The 16,961-nt window shown below is 39.9% G+C and overlaps 1 protein-coding gene across 2 annotated transcripts in view; it reads left to right on the forward strand.

Annotated features, from left to right (window-relative positions):
• The window catches only part of LOC140947749 (uncharacterized), a 32,496-nt gene extending 15,535 nt beyond the window's left edge, over positions 1-16,961 (forward strand). For both annotated transcript variants that reach the window (XM_073396927.1, XM_073396928.1), the window contains exons 12-27: positions 1,643-1,825; positions 3,082-3,135; positions 3,598-3,750; positions 4,253-4,377; positions 5,313-5,403; positions 6,378-6,568; positions 7,023-7,210; positions 7,371-7,432; positions 8,554-8,646; positions 9,092-9,250; positions 10,161-10,229; positions 11,336-11,404; positions 11,994-12,045; positions 13,079-13,223; positions 13,766-13,900; positions 14,343-16,961. In XM_073396927.1, coding sequence (XP_073253028.1) covers positions 1,643-1,825; positions 3,082-3,135; positions 3,598-3,750; positions 4,253-4,377; positions 5,313-5,403; positions 6,378-6,568; positions 7,023-7,210; positions 7,371-7,432; positions 8,554-8,646; positions 9,092-9,250; positions 10,161-10,229; positions 11,336-11,404; positions 11,994-12,045; positions 13,079-13,223; positions 13,766-13,900; positions 14,343-14,755 — 2,182 coding nt within the window. In that variant the 3' untranslated portion in view covers positions 14,756-16,961. The remainder of the gene's footprint in view (positions 1-1,642; positions 1,826-3,081; positions 3,136-3,597; positions 3,751-4,252; positions 4,378-5,312; positions 5,404-6,377; positions 6,569-7,022; positions 7,211-7,370; positions 7,433-8,553; positions 8,647-9,091; positions 9,251-10,160; positions 10,230-11,335; positions 11,405-11,993; positions 12,046-13,078; positions 13,224-13,765; positions 13,901-14,342) is intronic.

The following is a 16,961-nucleotide window of genomic DNA, read 5'->3' on the forward strand; positions in this document are numbered from 1 at the left end:
ACTGAATTAGTAAACAACAATGACATTGGCCAATGAGGTCGTGAACTGTGACAGCATAAAAAGCGAGGACATTTTTTGTGAATAGTAAAGCTCAGTCTAGTCAACTTACATGTCTTTCTCGAACAAAGTGAAAAGAATTAGATCGTCTCAGGGTTTCCAGGAATAAAGTTTTTACAATATTTCATTTTAAGTTTACAGTGGAGGTTACGAATTACAAGGAATGTGACGTATGTCACTTTGTTTACTGAGCAAAATTATATTTCACAATATAAAGCGCTTTGTGTTAGCGCTTGTGCATGTTCTAGATTAACACGTTCTTGAAGAAACCATGGAGAACATGCCTGCGTCACTAACCGGTATAACGCAAGGAACACTTCTTGGGCTTAATTCCTGCTCAACGCACGTTTCTCGACCTTCTTCTTGTCCTTGTATGAGCTTTGAATCTCGCGACATATCGTCAAGGTATAGCCTTGGTTTGATACTGTTTATCTTTTGAGTGACTTGGGTGAGTTTATAACACGACCAAACATGTGCTATTGCAGCGTTTCTCATCAGCCTGGAGCACCGGCCGTCGGCTCAAAACAAGGCTCTTTCCTGCCAATTATCACTCAAACAAACTTTGGCAGGTTTCTTCGAGGAGAAAGGTACTCGTGAAACGTGCCTTTAATAATATGTAAACTGCAATCGTGTCATTTGTTAAATATAGATTCTCCGGCGATTTTATAGTTTGACTTAAGCCATTTCTCGTCGTTTATTGGGGCTGATTTGAAACAGGGACAACCTCTGAATTCTAATCGTCTTTTCTGCGTCTAACCGACCAATCTTTTAGTTGCATTAATTCACACTCTAAGACTAACAATACCGACGAGAGTTAAGAGTACAATTGAACTGAATGCTGTCGAAGAAAGTTCACTTAAATGTTTGTTAGAAGAAAACTTTATTTGCATTTCTTTTAGCAGCTGTTTTTAGTTTCTACCGGCTCAAACTAAAACGGAAAGTTTATGTAGTTTTTATTTCTACCACGAAATCATTTGACAATATCCTCTTTTGCACTAAGTTTAATGTATCTTCAGACGGAAGCCATATTTTTCATTACATACATACATACATACATACATACATACATACTATATTGCAACTCCCTTAAAGGGTTTTTCAGTTAAAAGGCTACTAATCAACTAAAACAGCTAAATAAATTACCAAATAACTAAGATAATAAATATACGTTAAAAACTAAGTGAAACTAAATTCATAGATTGATCAGATAAAATTAGGTTGACAATTTTTTTCCTAAAAACTTTGATAGAATCTGAAGATTTAACATTGTCTCTTAGATTATTCCAGAGCTTAGCACCGCGGTAGGTGAAGGACCGCTGACCGGTGGTTAGGCGGCACCTTGGAATGTTCAGTTGATCGCGTTGTCTAGTATTTCTAGTGTGAATTTTTCTAGTGTAAATTTAACCTTAACCCTAACCTGAATCCATTCTTCTAGCCTGCGTGCCAGGCGAAAAAAGGGGAGGGAGAGGGGGAGGGAGAAAAGCACAACCCCCCCTTTTTTCCCTATCCGCTACCCATTTCGACGCCTCCTACGCAGGCTACATTCTTGCATTGTCCTAATTTTTGTTTCCTTTTATTTTATCAGACCTGCATCGGACTCGTTAGATAACAGATCAATGGAACTGAAACTCAAGGAACCGGAGCTCGCCCCTGAAAGAAACCCCAGGGATTACACTGTGCACTTTCCCCAGGACAAATCCCACGACCCGGCTGTCACTAAGAGTTACAAGACTTCGGGGCCTGTTATACCAGACACTATCAGATATCAGTGAGTGAAGCGGTTTGAAAACTGAAATTCGTTCGAGTCGTTTCAGAGATACAAAAACCCCCTAAAAGTCCAAATTTGAATGAAGTTGCACTTAGACAGGTGGTAGGAAAACAGGTTCGTTTCAAGATAGCAAGAACGAAAATGCACCAAAATTTCCTAGCATCAAAATATGATATAAAGCAGCATTCTGACGCTACTTAAGAATAATTTGAGTCATTTATAACGTTTTTATTGAACAATCTATCACGGCTATTGAAAATTTAAGGTTTGAAATATATTTTTGTTTTATTCGAATTAAAACATACAAAATTTTTTACTTCTCGCGGAGATTGTTTGCTAAACACGAAACTTTAAGTTCTTAGTGTTGTATTTTCAGTAGCTGGTCTAGATCGCACAAAATTCGGCCTTTATCTATTTCAAAGTTTTTTGTTTATTGTTGTCATAAGAATATCGATTTTGCTTAAAACTACATTTTCACAAATTTCAATCCATAGCCAGTTACTGGTGAAAATTTTGTAGCGATTGGACAGGGAAAAAACCACTTTTAAGACGATTGAAAAATGTCGGTATGGCCTCTGAAAACTCTGAATCGAAACACCTTAAGGGTTATTCTCCTTAATAATGTGTATTTTACCCAGCTCTTATTGTAAAGTTATGGTTGAAGCTAAACTAATGAAGTAACACATCATTAAAGTACACTGACTGACTGGCTACGGCTACGGAAACTTTGCTTAAAAAGTGAATTCGCGTTCTTTCAATCTCCGTCGCGATTATTCCAACTCGCTTCCTATGTCAAATGCTAGCCAACTCTCCCGGAGCCAAATTCCTAAAAACCATATCAAAGTTCAGAAAGAGAAAGAAGATTTCGTCGGACCTTCTTTACGTCCTCCACAAAACGTGAAATTATGGATTTTCACATCGTAGACGTTCAGTGACGGTAAAGAAATGTACAAAAAAGCGTGTTGCACTTGCAGAGTTGCTGTTTTGCGTATTCAACCTATTGCCCTTTTAACGTTCTCGATGTCGTCGCCATCGTGGCATCTTAAACTCCCTTCTAAATCAATCAACCCTTGTTTACAACAGTTAGAAAGAACATCTACACAGAGTATCCATTTATTTTTCCACATTAAGTCATCCTTACCTTTCAGTCTAGGTTCCCACGGCCCTTTTTTACACTGATGTAAACTGATAACACAACAACCCATTGATGAAAGTTCGTAATTATTAATTTTTCGTTCTGTTTCTCCCCTCATTAGGTGGACGGATGATGGCTTTGGCCACAGAACTTACCTGAAAAAGCTTAAAAAACAGTAAGTGCCGTTGCTACTTTATAATATTGTAATTATTGCTCTAATGTCAAAACATCATGTCGTGGACCGTATGGACCGCGGATCGTAGAGTGGCAAAAAATTCCCTAAAGTTCTTCTACAGAGAGGTAACTCACATTATTTTAGATCCGGAAAAAATCCATGTCTTCAAATTTGAAGAATATGCTATGTTTGAAAGCAAAATTATAAGTTATGGTCAAATTCGCGAGCTTTCACGGACGTTTGACTGAAGACAGTTAAACTGGCCCGCCTGTCATACAAACGTATTTAAAATTGTCCACATTCGTGTATTTGTGCTCTTAAATTTCGTGTACTCCTCACGTCAGCTTTAATTATGAGAAAATGCTTCCAATGTAAGCGACTTGACGTATGAGGCATTCTTTAGAGGAACGATAGTGTAGTGTTTGTATCAGTGTATTGACTGACCCAAATACTTTATCCCAGGCCCCCGTCATCCCCCCGTGGTCCAAGAAAGAAACCGCAGATCCAACCCACGTATCAAGTAACCATGCCAACCGGCAGCCGCTCACTGGATAAACGAACCCTGGCCTCCTTGGTAGTTGTCAGACATTTGGGAGATGCCGACAGAAGGAACATGTAAGAAACATCATTAACCAATCAAAATGCTGTAACAGCACTAATTCTTCCCGCCATTTTACGTCCCTTCCGCGTCAGGCCATTTTCCCGCCAAAAATTGCGGTTTGGCAGGTTTTTGCGATGACAGTTTGCACCGTTCTTTTTACATCTCTTTATTCCTTTTCTGCTGTTTAGTAAGACTTTCCTTATTGTTCCTGCCAATTACTACCAGCTTTAGTTATCACAACAGTTTTTTTTTCACGCGAGAGCAACTGTTCGAGAGAGCGCGATAGGCGCGCGAGGAAGAGGGTTTCCCGTCCTTCCTACCCCCTCGCGCGCCTCGTTGCGTGGGTCTCAGTGTACGATACATTTTTCCGTGTCATCTAAAATCATTCTCTTGCCATTATATGCTATACTTCTCGCTGCTTCTCCTTTTGCGGCTTTCCTGCTATGTTAGCATTCATTAATAACAGCAATTTTCAATTAAACACAATTGATGACTCTCTGTTTTGCGTCATTGTAGAGATCGTATATCAGCACCTCAAGAAGGAAAGCTCATTTCGGGTCCAGTTCACGTCGATAATGTAGCTGATTATAGTTATAACCTGGAGTACATGTCCTTCTGCCAGCCTGTTGGACCCAGACTGGGTGAGCTCATTTTCACTAACCTAAGAGTGGAATAGATTAGACGATAACTTTCATACACGTATTCATAATAGTTTCTGGGAAACTGCCCACCTACCCCTCCCCCGAGCCAACATTAACACTTACTTCTCACTTAGGGCAAAGTGTTGGCTTAGGGGAGGGGTAGGTGGGCAGTTTCCCAGAGACGTATAATGATCCCGTAAGAACACGTTTTTATCGCAAAATGTTTCCCGCCAAATATCTCTGATTCGGCAACAAAGCAAAACCTATGACGTCACAGGGTTACATTACACGGTCACAACTTCCCAATGGTAACTGTTACTTTGTTTACATAATGAATCTACTAATGTTTTGTCCGTTTTTTTGTGCTATATACGTAAAAACCAACGTATAAAAACGTGAAATTTAAGAACCTGTTAGGCTAAAATTTTCATTTTATACCCCCTTTTCGTAAGAACCTATTTGGCCTAAAGTTTTCAATAGGTTCTTATTTTACAAAAATGCCGAAGGCACAGATGAAGAAACAGCATGAGAACATGCATGATAGTATTTTGGAAAGATAAATTTACTGTATGGTTATCATCTAAACTGTATTCTAGATAATTATTTAATACACCAATATACAATATTCCATATCACATATGCCCCGTAGTAGTTATCTGTGTTGATCGCTAGTGCCCCTATCAAATAAAGAACCTACGTAGCATAAAATCCCACTAAATAACAATTCTATAAGAACCTATTTAGGCTAAGTTGGAAAAATCTAGGTTCTCATACACGGGTTTTTACTGTATAACCAATTACTTAGCTTTGTTTCCTTCGAATCTCGATGTTTTCGTGACGCGGAGATTCTCGCAGATATAATTTACTGTTTCCTTTGGAGCGATACTGCTAGAATCTACTGGAGTATAACGTGTTGGTTTCATGTTTACTTTTAGGGCAATGTGAAAACCCTTCGACAGTAAACTGGTATTTGCAAGGAGAACATGGACTTTACCGAGAGTCATCTAAAAGCCAAGCGGAAACCAGGTACCACGTGGTGATATGACTTTCCCTTTATCCTGCTACTCGCGAATACTTGCGTAGATTTCTGCTTTATTAGCGTAGTGCTTCTCACGTTCTAATCATGTTATAAAGATAAAATCCTTGAATACTGAAAAAGCAAGGTCGTTTGCGGGGTCATGAAGGTGTGATACGCTTGCAGGTATGCTTGTTTGCTCCTTGTTTTAAGAAAACGATACCGTCGCCATTGTTTTTTCTCAAATACCCTTCTAAAATGCCGTCTGGCTGAGTATCATCATCTTTCCTGCTGCAAGGACACACAAAGATCCTTAAGCCATTTGGGCGTAAAATTGCTGCCAGAGCTTAATAGTTTGCGAAATTGCAATTTACTGAGGTTGCGTTCGATTGGGAAATCTAGATTTAGATTTTGAATTCCGGATTTCGGATTTGAAATCGAACGCCATATCCGAAAGCGGATTTCAATACTGAGAAACATCTTCTTGGATACCCTTTTCTTCTTTGTCTTTTTTTTGGTAAATTCGAAAAAGGATTTGTAAGACTGTTCTCAAGGACAGTGGTCTTGCACGTGCACGCATAATTAGCAGGAAAACAAGACCACTGTTTACGGGAACAGTTTTGCAAATAGAAAAAATAGGACATGCAAATTAAAAATTGTACATGCAAACTAAAAATATTACAAACATGAAACATGAAAGGGCCGACGGCTGTAAGGCCAGGTCGCACGGCTCGGACCAGGTCCTCATCACTCATACTGCGCGCGTAGGACTTTTCATTTTTAATTTGCCTCGATATGTTTTCTATTTTCAATTTGCAGCACAATTTTTAGTTTGCATGTAAAATTTTTAATTTGCGTGTCCTATTTTTAATTTGCAGCAACATTTTTAATTTGCATGTGTGACCCTTCTGGGCCACCGTAGGAAATATTCTAATAACATCACACAATCCACAAAATGTTCATTTTTTTATTGATATCGGCTTAGTGACGATTCCAAGTCTCGCCGCACCGATGTACGGATTCCGAGGGATAACTCACTCATGGTGGAAGGACATCATTTCGGTGCTGATGAACACAGGGAAGAACAGAGAGTGCCCTGGGAAAAGAAAGAGTTATCGTCCCCGTCCACGATCAGCTTAGACAGCGGTAACGAAAGTCTAGTCATTAAAACAAAAGGTGTGCTAACATTCAGTGATTTTTCTTTGCAAGGCCAGTTAGTTTCTTTTTCGTACCTAAAACCAAATCTTATCACGGTATTTTAAGATATTTAAAATACACAAATACTTTCATAAGAACCAATTAAGCAACATCACAGGAAAGCACTGCTCGAAAACGTTTATTGTAATGGTCATACTTAAGGATTTCATCGACTGAGTCAAAAGTTAGAACCCGTTTTCAACGGAGAAATTAACCGTCCGACAAAAGAAAGCTGTGCAAAAGCTTTCATTTTAGAGGCCACACTTTGCAGTTTGAACTACTGACTCGAAACAGTAACACATGAAGGGGCGTTTATGTTAACGTTTACTTAACATAATGATGTTCTCTGGATCGCTGGCTTGGTTCTTTTACTGCCGGCACGCACTCGCGAAAGAGTAGAAAGACCGCCTACCAACTACTCTGTTTTTTCCAGATACGCTACGCCCCTCGTCACCAGCTCGTCCGTCCTCGCCGGCCTCGTCACGTAAAGTGATTCCAATCCCAACAGCCGGGCGTTCGTCCAGACCCTCGTCAGCAAGGAGTGTCTGTAGCTCTCGTAACGCAGACGTTACGCCCAACTTCACAGTGAAAAACTTCAAGCATTTCTGTTGGGATGACGAGGTAGTTTTCTTTAAACTTTTTAGCTTCGTGTTCAAATATGTGGGTTTGAAACGAATTTTTTTCATGAAAGGTTTTTTTTGTACATGTTTGCCGCCTAGTCTGTTGACAGACTAGGCGGATTGATTGATTGATTGAATAGTTATGCTCCTTTTTCTCTTAGTATTTATTACAAGAGGATTATATGAGACAGCGAGAAGTTTGGGCAGCGGTTAACATACAGAGGTGAGTGTTTTAAGTGAAAGACTTAACTGAAAACCTCTATAGTTTCAACCAGAAATACGTGTTTACAAAGCCTACTGTACTTTCGCGGAGATCGATTTCGAGCAAGAGACCAGGGGATTGGGGACCAGTCAGGATACAACAAGTTCCTTGGTTTTCTGATTGGTTCATTGCATTATCTGTGTGCGCTGTTATGATTAGTTTTACGGCAATAACACGAATACCCGCTGAAAGGCAAGTGAGTGCTTCCGACTTACAACCTTTCTCTGACTGGGTGAAGCACACCTCAAAGAATGCATGCAAGCATGCATTCATTGTCCGTTCTGAGCGTTCGCGTGAGACTAGGGGTACTTACCATTTACATGCCAAACCGGAATTCCGTTAAGAAAATCGAATGGGTTGCGCCATTCCGTTTAGGAAGCTTTAGAAAATATGGGCTGTGATTTGAGGCGATACAATTTTTATACTCTTCTAAGTCTGTTCAACTGATTTGGATATACTTTGTAGCGGGTCATTCTACCACCTCGTCAAATTTTAAAGTTTTATGTTTATGCACAAGCATCCCTGGATCAGTGTTGTTGTGTCGAATTGCACAATGGGAATTTTTTGGGATGCTATCGCTTCTCTTATTGACTACTCCGAGTTTGGCCAAGAAACTTGGTCAAAATTCGTCTTCCAAAACATTCACTGCACCGACCAAAGTTTCACAATTATTGGCCCGAAATCTGAAATGTGGATATTTTGTGGTGCACTTTTGTATTTTTGTACAAAGAATAAAGTTGTTGTTGTTGTTGTTGTTGTTGTTTGTAAACGTAACGAAGTGTCGAAAAAGTGTAGGTTGCTGCGCTTATCCATACCACCACGCATTCCTTCAACTCTATTCGCCATTACATCACACTCCTTCAACTGTACCGTGTTTATACAGTGACCCGATAAAACTGCTAAATTGCATGATTGTACAACTCGTTATTTTTCTCCTGACGGGGGGGAGGGTAACACCAACTTTTTCCAGCTTCTCGCTAAGTGTATGGATGCTAAGCCAAAACAATACAACCGTGTTAACATTATATTTCAAAGAACATTACAAGATTCTAAACGCAGCTATGTTCCTCTTATGAATTTAGAATATTCCGAGGCTTTATGGCAAGGCAGTATTTAAAACAACTGCAAGTGGCGAACGTAGAACGACAGCGAAAGGCAGCTGTCACGTTACAAAGGTACGTTTATAAATCGACGATCTCCTCATTCCCTCTTCAGAAACTATAGTCACTCTCAAATATAGGCAGATTTAGTTTATGTAATGTTTATCAGCAAACGCTTGTGAATTCCTTACCCCCAGATGTTCCCCAAGGTGAGAAAGATACCTTAAATTCGCCACTGACATAGTGTTTACTGACAAATGCTTTTGTACATTATATTGTCCGTTATCATCCCCAGAGGATCCGACAACCTCTCACTCTCACCAGACTCCTTAGATTACGGGCTCCTGACCAGACCCCACTCCCCCGCATTTTATCTGGTGTTTTTCCGTATCAGATAGCGACTGCATTGTACTCGCATTTTCAGGCAACATTTTCTTCCTGAAAAGCATATTGCTAAAAAAGAACTCTTGATACTTTAGTGAGCAGATCTTGACTTGCTACCGGCCCATCTTGTTTGCAGCAATTTCCGCGGATTTCTTGCCCGTAAGAGAAAGATGGAGCTGAACTTGCAGACGTATACTCCTAGCTCACGTGACCTGGAATGGGCGCGAAAATACAAACAGGACCTAAAGAAACGAGGCGATGCCAGGAAACAGAAAAACCAGTACGCCCTGTTTATGTGAGTAATTGGTTTTTATGTAATGGTTAAAACACGAACAGCAGTGATTTATCACGTTCGTGCTCGAATTTTTGATAGCTCACGTGCTGTGAGTGCTTTGAACGGCTTCAAAACGTCCCGGACTATTCATCTCATAATGTATTTTTCTTTTTAAAACGTGTTGATTAAAAAAAGTTAAACATAAGTATTTATGCAAGTGCATTATGCAACTGAAGTAAACAGTGTAAGCGTTTGCTTGTCTTCGCGATACAGCCATCCAAATGGTAGAAATTTCACAGTTAACCAGCTGCACAATAGGAAAAAATTGCTTGAGTAGCGTGTCGCTAAATCTAACTGCAACGCGACGTAATGAACTTTGATAATTTTTACGGAATTGCAAAGAACTGGTAAGAACTAAATTTTGTTGCTTGTGACTCATTTCGCCCATTCCTTCTTGAATGGTAACATGGACCGTGGTTTGGTTCTTTTTTGGTTAAACAACTTCGTATTTCGTTTTAGAATATTTAAAGTTCTGATTGGTCAACGGTTTTTTTGTTGGGTTATGTATGAAAAAATGTTTTTGAACTTTTTCTGGACGATAAATAATGTCAGATTTTCGACTTCTCATTTATTTGCTGATTAGGAGGACCGTCGATATTACAATATAAAGTTTCATGTTTATTAGTATACTGTGTGCTCATCCTAATCAGTAATCCGTTGTTTTATTCATTTTAGGCTTGTATTTCCCCCAAGACTGAATTTAAAGCCCTCACCTAACTTCTCATATTGTTTAGTTTACCGGGTATGAAGGTCCTATAATACACGTGACTTAATCCGCGATGTCTAGTGGACAATATGCCTACTAAATATTAATGAGGTTTTGAAACTTGGATAAAAGCTACCAATAGTCATTGCAAACATTTCCTTGTAGGCAAAGCAGAGAAGCCGAAAAACACGAGCAACAAATAAAACAAGTTCAGGCACATCAACAAATATATGAGTAAGAGGCGATGCTGTATTTTATCTGTCAAGCTTTAGTTACTTTATTTATTATTTCCGTTTCATTTTCCTCACTTTTCTTCGTCTTGAATTGCTAAGGCCTCGAACAAACGTGAAAACTTTTCATGGGACGAACTAAACTCTAATTTTACTCGACCTAAATACAGTTAAGATCGTCGAATCTTCGGACGGCGAACTTAGGACGCGTCGAATCAATCAACTGAATCAGACCGAAAGGCAATTTTAGCTGAACGAGGCTAAGTATACTTTATCATACAAATTTTTAATTTGTTAGTTTAGTTCGTCGCATGTGGAGATCGACGTTTGTCCCGGAGACGATCTTCAGATGTTAGTTCCATCCGTCTGAAGCAGACCGGTAAAACGCGTTGGACGATCACAACTCATTCAGACGAACTTAATTGAGCCATGGAATGGAACTGTCTTCCTGCATCTGTTACAGACTTGTCAAGCTTTTCTGTCTTTAAGAACAAAGTGCTAGAGTTTTTATTAAAATAGTTACTAAATTAGTTTAGCCTTACTTCTTCGCAGCCCTTATTTCTTATAATATTGTGATGTCGAGGTGGCCTCTCTTTATAACCCTAGTGGTTTCTTGAGGTCTCCTCGCCTAACAACCTGCTGTATCCTGTTAAATTTGCTGTTAAAAAAATGCTAATAAAGAATGATGATAATGATGATGAAGATGTCGAACTTTTCATGAACTTAACTCACTAAGTTTGTTTGTCTCGTGAAAAGTTCGACATTTATCCTACGCCTAAGTTTCCCTTCTCTTATTTCGCTTAACTTATTCTTCAAAATTACTACTATGCCGGGCCGGATCGTGCAAGAAAGTTTTTGTCCGGCGATAGTGCTATATTATCTTTGGACGCAGTGAAATACGCATCTTGCAGCTCATTTCACCTGGAATTAGTTGGGATTTGATGGGTAATCTGCAAGTTGTTATTGGAAACTCTCTGTGGCCCTTGAGTATTGGGATCTTTATTTGTAGTGCAGAGAACATAATTCTTGATTACGGTAAAGAAACAAATGTATCGTTTTGTTTTCTACGTTACTGAAGTTCTTACGAAACATTTTTTAATCCTTTTTCAGAGTATTTCATCCAACGCCAGAAGGTCCAACTAAAGCTCAGAAAAAGGCTGCAGCCATTACGATACAAAGGTTTGTACCACTTATTTTTCTTCACTAGCTTTGTTTGTTCATTGACTAAGTCCTGAGGACTTGATTTCCTTATTCTGTTACGTTTCTTCAGTTGTTTTTCCTTAATGATTTTTACATACGGAACGTGGATTTTGATCGCAAAAGAAGCTTCCAAATAGGCCACTTCCGAGTTCCAAAAACCCTCACTTTCAAAGTGAGGCCAAGTGCACAGCCTTTCCTGTGGAAATGAGTTTTATTTGCATGAGTATGAAAAATCATTTCCATATCAAAGGCTGGGCACTTATACTCGTTTTGATACAGAGGCCCAGGGGAACCCGGAAATGGCCTATTCGCCACTTTAGAAGCGAGAGGGAAACTGGGTCGAGTTAACTTTGGCAAAGACTTCTGGGAACGTTACTACGGACAGGCGGGGGGAGGGGGAGGGGGGGGGAATTCGACCAACAGCTGAGTGGCGCGTCCCCAGTAACGATTCCAGGAACAATTGCGGGGCGCATTTCGGCTCCAGTTGCCTTCTCGTATCTAAAGAGGTGACTTCCCAACTCATGGTGCAGATATTTTACGATATTTATTCCTATTTTGCCCTTTTTAGATACTTCCGAGGATGGTTTGTTCGTCGAATGCTGGAGAAGTCAAAGGCTAAGGTAACATCATTGTCATTGGTCGGAATAGAAGGAAGGCCAGGTTAATGGTGGTTGCTCCGTTTTTTTTTCGGTCAAAAATATCATAGGTATACCGTATTTATTCGATTAACCGCCCTGAGCGCTCATTAAATTTTTGAACCTTGAGAGTGGGCGTTTATTTGAGGCTGGGCGCTTATTAAATTTTCACCATTTTCAGCAAGTGTAGTATGTTAATTTTGCAACAATACAATAAATGGTAATAATAAAACGCGAAGATGTAACAAAGCAAGGTTTCTTTAAAATACTTTGAAGGAAACTCCGTTTTCGGGCAAGTCTCGTATCAGTACTTATTTAAGGTTTTTTGGGTGGAGGGACCAGAAAGGGGGTGGGCGCTTATTTGAGTTTGAGCTTGAGAGGGAGGGAGGTGGGGTGGGGGTGTGCGCTTATTAAATTTTTCTGCCTTCAGGATGGGCGCTTATTCGAGGTGGGCGCTAATTCGAGGTTGGGTGCTTATTCGAATAAATACGGTATTTCAATACCTTTCTCCTGCGTGCATGACAAAACCACGTATAAACAGTTACCCTGTAGAGTTTTGAATAAGATCTGGTCAGTATGAAATGAAAACTTCTTCGGGCAGCCCACCCTCGATCGTTAAACAAAAAATCTATAACACCTAACAATGGCCAAAGTGAAAATTATTAAAAGATTCCAAATATCAATTTGTAAAAAATAGTACTATGCAAGAGTTCTACCAAGGAGGTTTTATTTGAATTGGTTAAAGCAAAATTCACAAGCGGCGCGACCAATCAGAAGCAATACATACATCTGGGTAGTGACGCGTCATCAGTATGGAATTTCTGCGCTCGTTTCTCAGACGTCATTTCGCGGGGAAACCAGAAGTGGCGTCGCGAAATGCCGGCTGTTTTCTCAGACCAGCGACGAGTCATCTCACCGTAAATCTGTCTTGCATTAAAAGGGGAATGAAATAGTTTTTCACCGCTTTCCTTAAACATGACTAACTGATTAATATCTGAATTAACTTGTTTGTCAACAGGCTCTGAAGCGGACGCTTGACTACAACAAGTTTATCAAAGGTTATCAGGCCCTCCTCTACAGAATACAGAAGCGGTATGGAGTCAAAGAGCCACGCACCGCTCTACAGTTTAACGAGTTGATGGAGTATGTGGAACGCTTAAATAGTACGTATACAAGGTTCAGCTCTGATGCGAAACTGTTCCAGGAGATTTAAAATATCAACCTGGAGCACTTGCAATTTACGTGGGAAAACCGGAAACTCCGGTAGGAAAATTAAATGGTTTTCCGTCCCTCCAGTTTGTGCAGCAAGCGTTTCCCGCGCCAGTTCGTTGAAAAAGTTGAGACGAGAGCCTTTTTAGCTCTAGCTTCAACTTTCGCGAAATAAGTGGATCGTAAACGCTTGCTACGCAAGCTAGCGCTATTCCTTTTTATGATTTGAGGCGATGCAATTTTTCTACTATTTTTAATCGGTTCAGCTGATCTGGATATACTTTGTAGCGGATCGTTCTCCAATCACGTCAAATTTTATTGTTTTATGCTTATGCACAAGATTTCCACCCGGGTGGGACGTATGTGAAAATGGTAACCACCCCTAATGGTTTTGTGTGTGTAATTCGAAAGTATTTGTTTGAATCGTTGGTTTGATTGATTTCGCTTATTAAGTTTGTCTTTTCCTTTGTTGACATACGAGTTTCGTACGTTTCAGAGTACGAAGTGGCATTTGATAAGTTTGCCACTGGTGGTGTCCTAGAATATAAAGATATCAAAAAGTTCTTCGAGTCTGTTGGACATGTACCTTCACAGAAAGAAATCGATGATGCCATAGAGCTCGTCACTAAGAGTAAGTCACGTGATCATAGTTTGAAGTGTTAGTGGATGATGTTTACTACTCTACAAAAAACTGAGGAGTTAAGGTCGCGGAGGACATGAGGAGCTTAAGAAACGACGACGGCGACGGCAAACGAGAACATAACCCACTTTTTTATTTTATATTCTTGTTGTCGTCGTCGTCTTCGTTGCTTGTCTGCGCGACCTAAACTGTTAACGGACAAAACGACAATTCTGCACTTGCATCACACTTCTTGGTACATTTCTTTGCCGCCAGTGCATGACTACGATGTAAAACCTCCCAATTTCACATTTTAAGGCGATGGAAGTATCGTATAATCAAATCTCCTTTGCGGCCATTTTCTTCTCTTGCAGTTTTTACTCGATTGACTTAGAACAAAAAAGGAGGTGCTTGAGGTCCAGTAGCATAACGTGGACTTTTTGTTTCTCCTTAGTGTCTGCGAAGGGCCGAAATCTCACAAAAGCTGAAGCAGTAGAAGTGCTATTTCAGATTTATGTTCCAAAAGGTACGAAAATGAATCTGGCTGATGTTCGTAAATCCACTTGGCTAAACCCCCTGGACGATGGTCGTGATATTATGCAGCTTCTTTCTAAAAAGGACTTGGAACAAACGAACCTTGCGAGATGTTTGGCTGTTGTAGCCGGCTCAGGACAGGAAAGCGATGAAATTAAGAGCTTGCTTCAACCAGAATCGGCCAAACCGGCGGACAAAAAACAAGAGGGAAAGAAAAAATCTACCGCGAAGTCGCCTCGAAAGACTGTTCTTGCTCAGTATCCAATGAGGCCTTCGACGCCAACATCAAAATCACCCAGACCTCCCTCGGGAAAAAAGTCATCCAAGAGATGATACGAGGGGTATTAAATTATTCGGGATAATTCAGTCGCCCCCCACCACCCCCTGTAAGGTCATTGAAGACCGTCTTGGGTTCTGGACTCCGCGCAGTGGATTCCGGATCCATGTCAGTGGAACTTGGATTCTGGATTCCAATTGTAAGGCATATTCCGGATTCCTTGAGCTGTATTTCGGATTCCAAAGCCCAGGATTCCGGTCTCCACAACCAACAATTTTCCACGTTTTATGGAATCCGGATTACTTTACATGCAGCGATATTCAGGCTTTGAAAACCGTTGAACCAGCGGACAGTTTGAAACCAGCGGTCAAGTCCAACCCACATCACTGATCTCAACGACAGAAGGAATAAAATGTAGACATAATGTTAATACATATATAAAGGTGCCAAGTTGGTTTTTCGGCCGACAAGTTTCAAACCGGAGGGTTAAACGAAATTAGAGTTGGGATTAAAAGTCTTCAGCGACGTGATGTTAAAGGGCTTGTGTCACGGCGACCTAGTTTCAGGGGCACCCAACGACTGTTAGAATTTTCTATTACTTGAGGATGGCTAAAAAATTTTTAGATGACCGTTCCATTTACGTACAATTTTCAAAGCTTTTCTAATAAATTCCCTACGGTTTTCTAATCTTTAATTTTCACGTTTCACTTCCCAAGTTAGGCTCTTTTACGAGGAATACAGGAAACCTAAACTTTCGGATTCAAAAATGCGATGGACAGAGAAACCAGAAAATGTCTAACTTTCGTGATACGTCAAATTGCATCTAAACTTTTCGGGAAGATAATATTGAAGCCCTTGTAATTTCGAAAAGACTCAAGTTCCACTAGGGTGACCGAACAGATTAAAATTTTATAGCGCCTCTTAGAATGCATTTCTAGAGATGTAAAAGTACTCTGGATAGCCTAAAAAGTGTTTTCAGTGTATTTAGGAGGAAATCGTCTTTGGGTGCCCTTGTAGTTTATTAGGGAGTTTTAAAAGCAAGGACGTTTTTGAGTGATGTACGTCGACCGAAAGTGAACGTTTAGCATTCTTGCGGAGTGATGTTTCCCTAATTTTCTGGCAAATCGTCTTAACAATAGTAAAGACACTTAGCTTGACAAATTTGTTGGCGTCAAGGCATATTAAAAGGGACTGAAACTGACTCGTCCCCAGTCGTCTCTAAGTTGACTCTACTCATTAATTATTTACTAGGGAAGCACTTGGGTTATGCGCGCGGGAAAGATTCCTTCCCGTCATCCCCTTCGTTAAAGAGCCTGTTCCAGTCTTCCACGCCAAATACTAATAATGAGAGACGACTGGGAACGAGTCAGGGACTGAAAGGGCTCACTTCCGGTTGACGTACGTCGCTGAAAAACCAACCTCGTTCCCAAGAGTCTCTCCTACCCCTCCCTGGGGAGTGAGAGAGAACGTTGGAACGAGGTTGCTCAAAAACGTCTTTGCTTAAGCTGTCTATTTTGTTTAAAATGCCGATTGTTCGTCCTTATTCGCTTGGAACTGGAGAAATTACTCCTCGGGTGATTGAGAGAATCATAGCTTCGTGTCTAACAAATATGTCTTAAACGCTCCAAAATTGAACATTTAAAAACTGTTAGGCTAAAAAGTTTTCATAAACCGCAACTGCCATCCGTTTCAATCTTCCTCAAGTTTATCCATTTCTGTTTCCTTTTGCATTTTCTTTGCTGTTTATTCCTTTTTTTAACGTTTTGAGCGAGAATTTAAATGTTTCACTTACTTTGGTAGTAGTTCTCACTGTTTGAGTTTTGGTAAATTTCTTGACACAGCTCCTCTAACTGTTGGAAAAAATACGACAGTTTGTGCATCTATCACCAGACCTAACTTGATATTAGTTGATGTAATCTTGTGGTATACAATCTGTGCAACATAAAATGTAAGATAAAAACCATTTATATTTAACATTGAATATGATATGATGACGAGATTTGAGGCAGCCATAATTACTCAATTATTGAGGTAAAAATCACCTTACCATGCACTGAACAGGGTGTATGGTGCCTTTTGAAACTTGAAAATAGCTTTGTAAATATTGATTCGGAAAATTTTGTCTTTGATATAGGAGGCAACAACTGTTGTACGGTAATACATTTTGTTCACCGGCGCTGTAAAACAGCAATGTGTAAAGCTATTTTTTTAGATTTTGAAACTTTGTAAACATCAAAATATATTTAATTTGACGTTTATCTT

This window comes from Porites lutea, chromosome 9 (genome assembly GCF_958299795.1).
Source record: "Porites lutea chromosome 9, jaPorLute2.1, whole genome shotgun sequence".
Lineage (NCBI taxonomy): Eukaryota > Metazoa > Cnidaria > Anthozoa > Scleractinia > Poritidae > Porites > Porites lutea.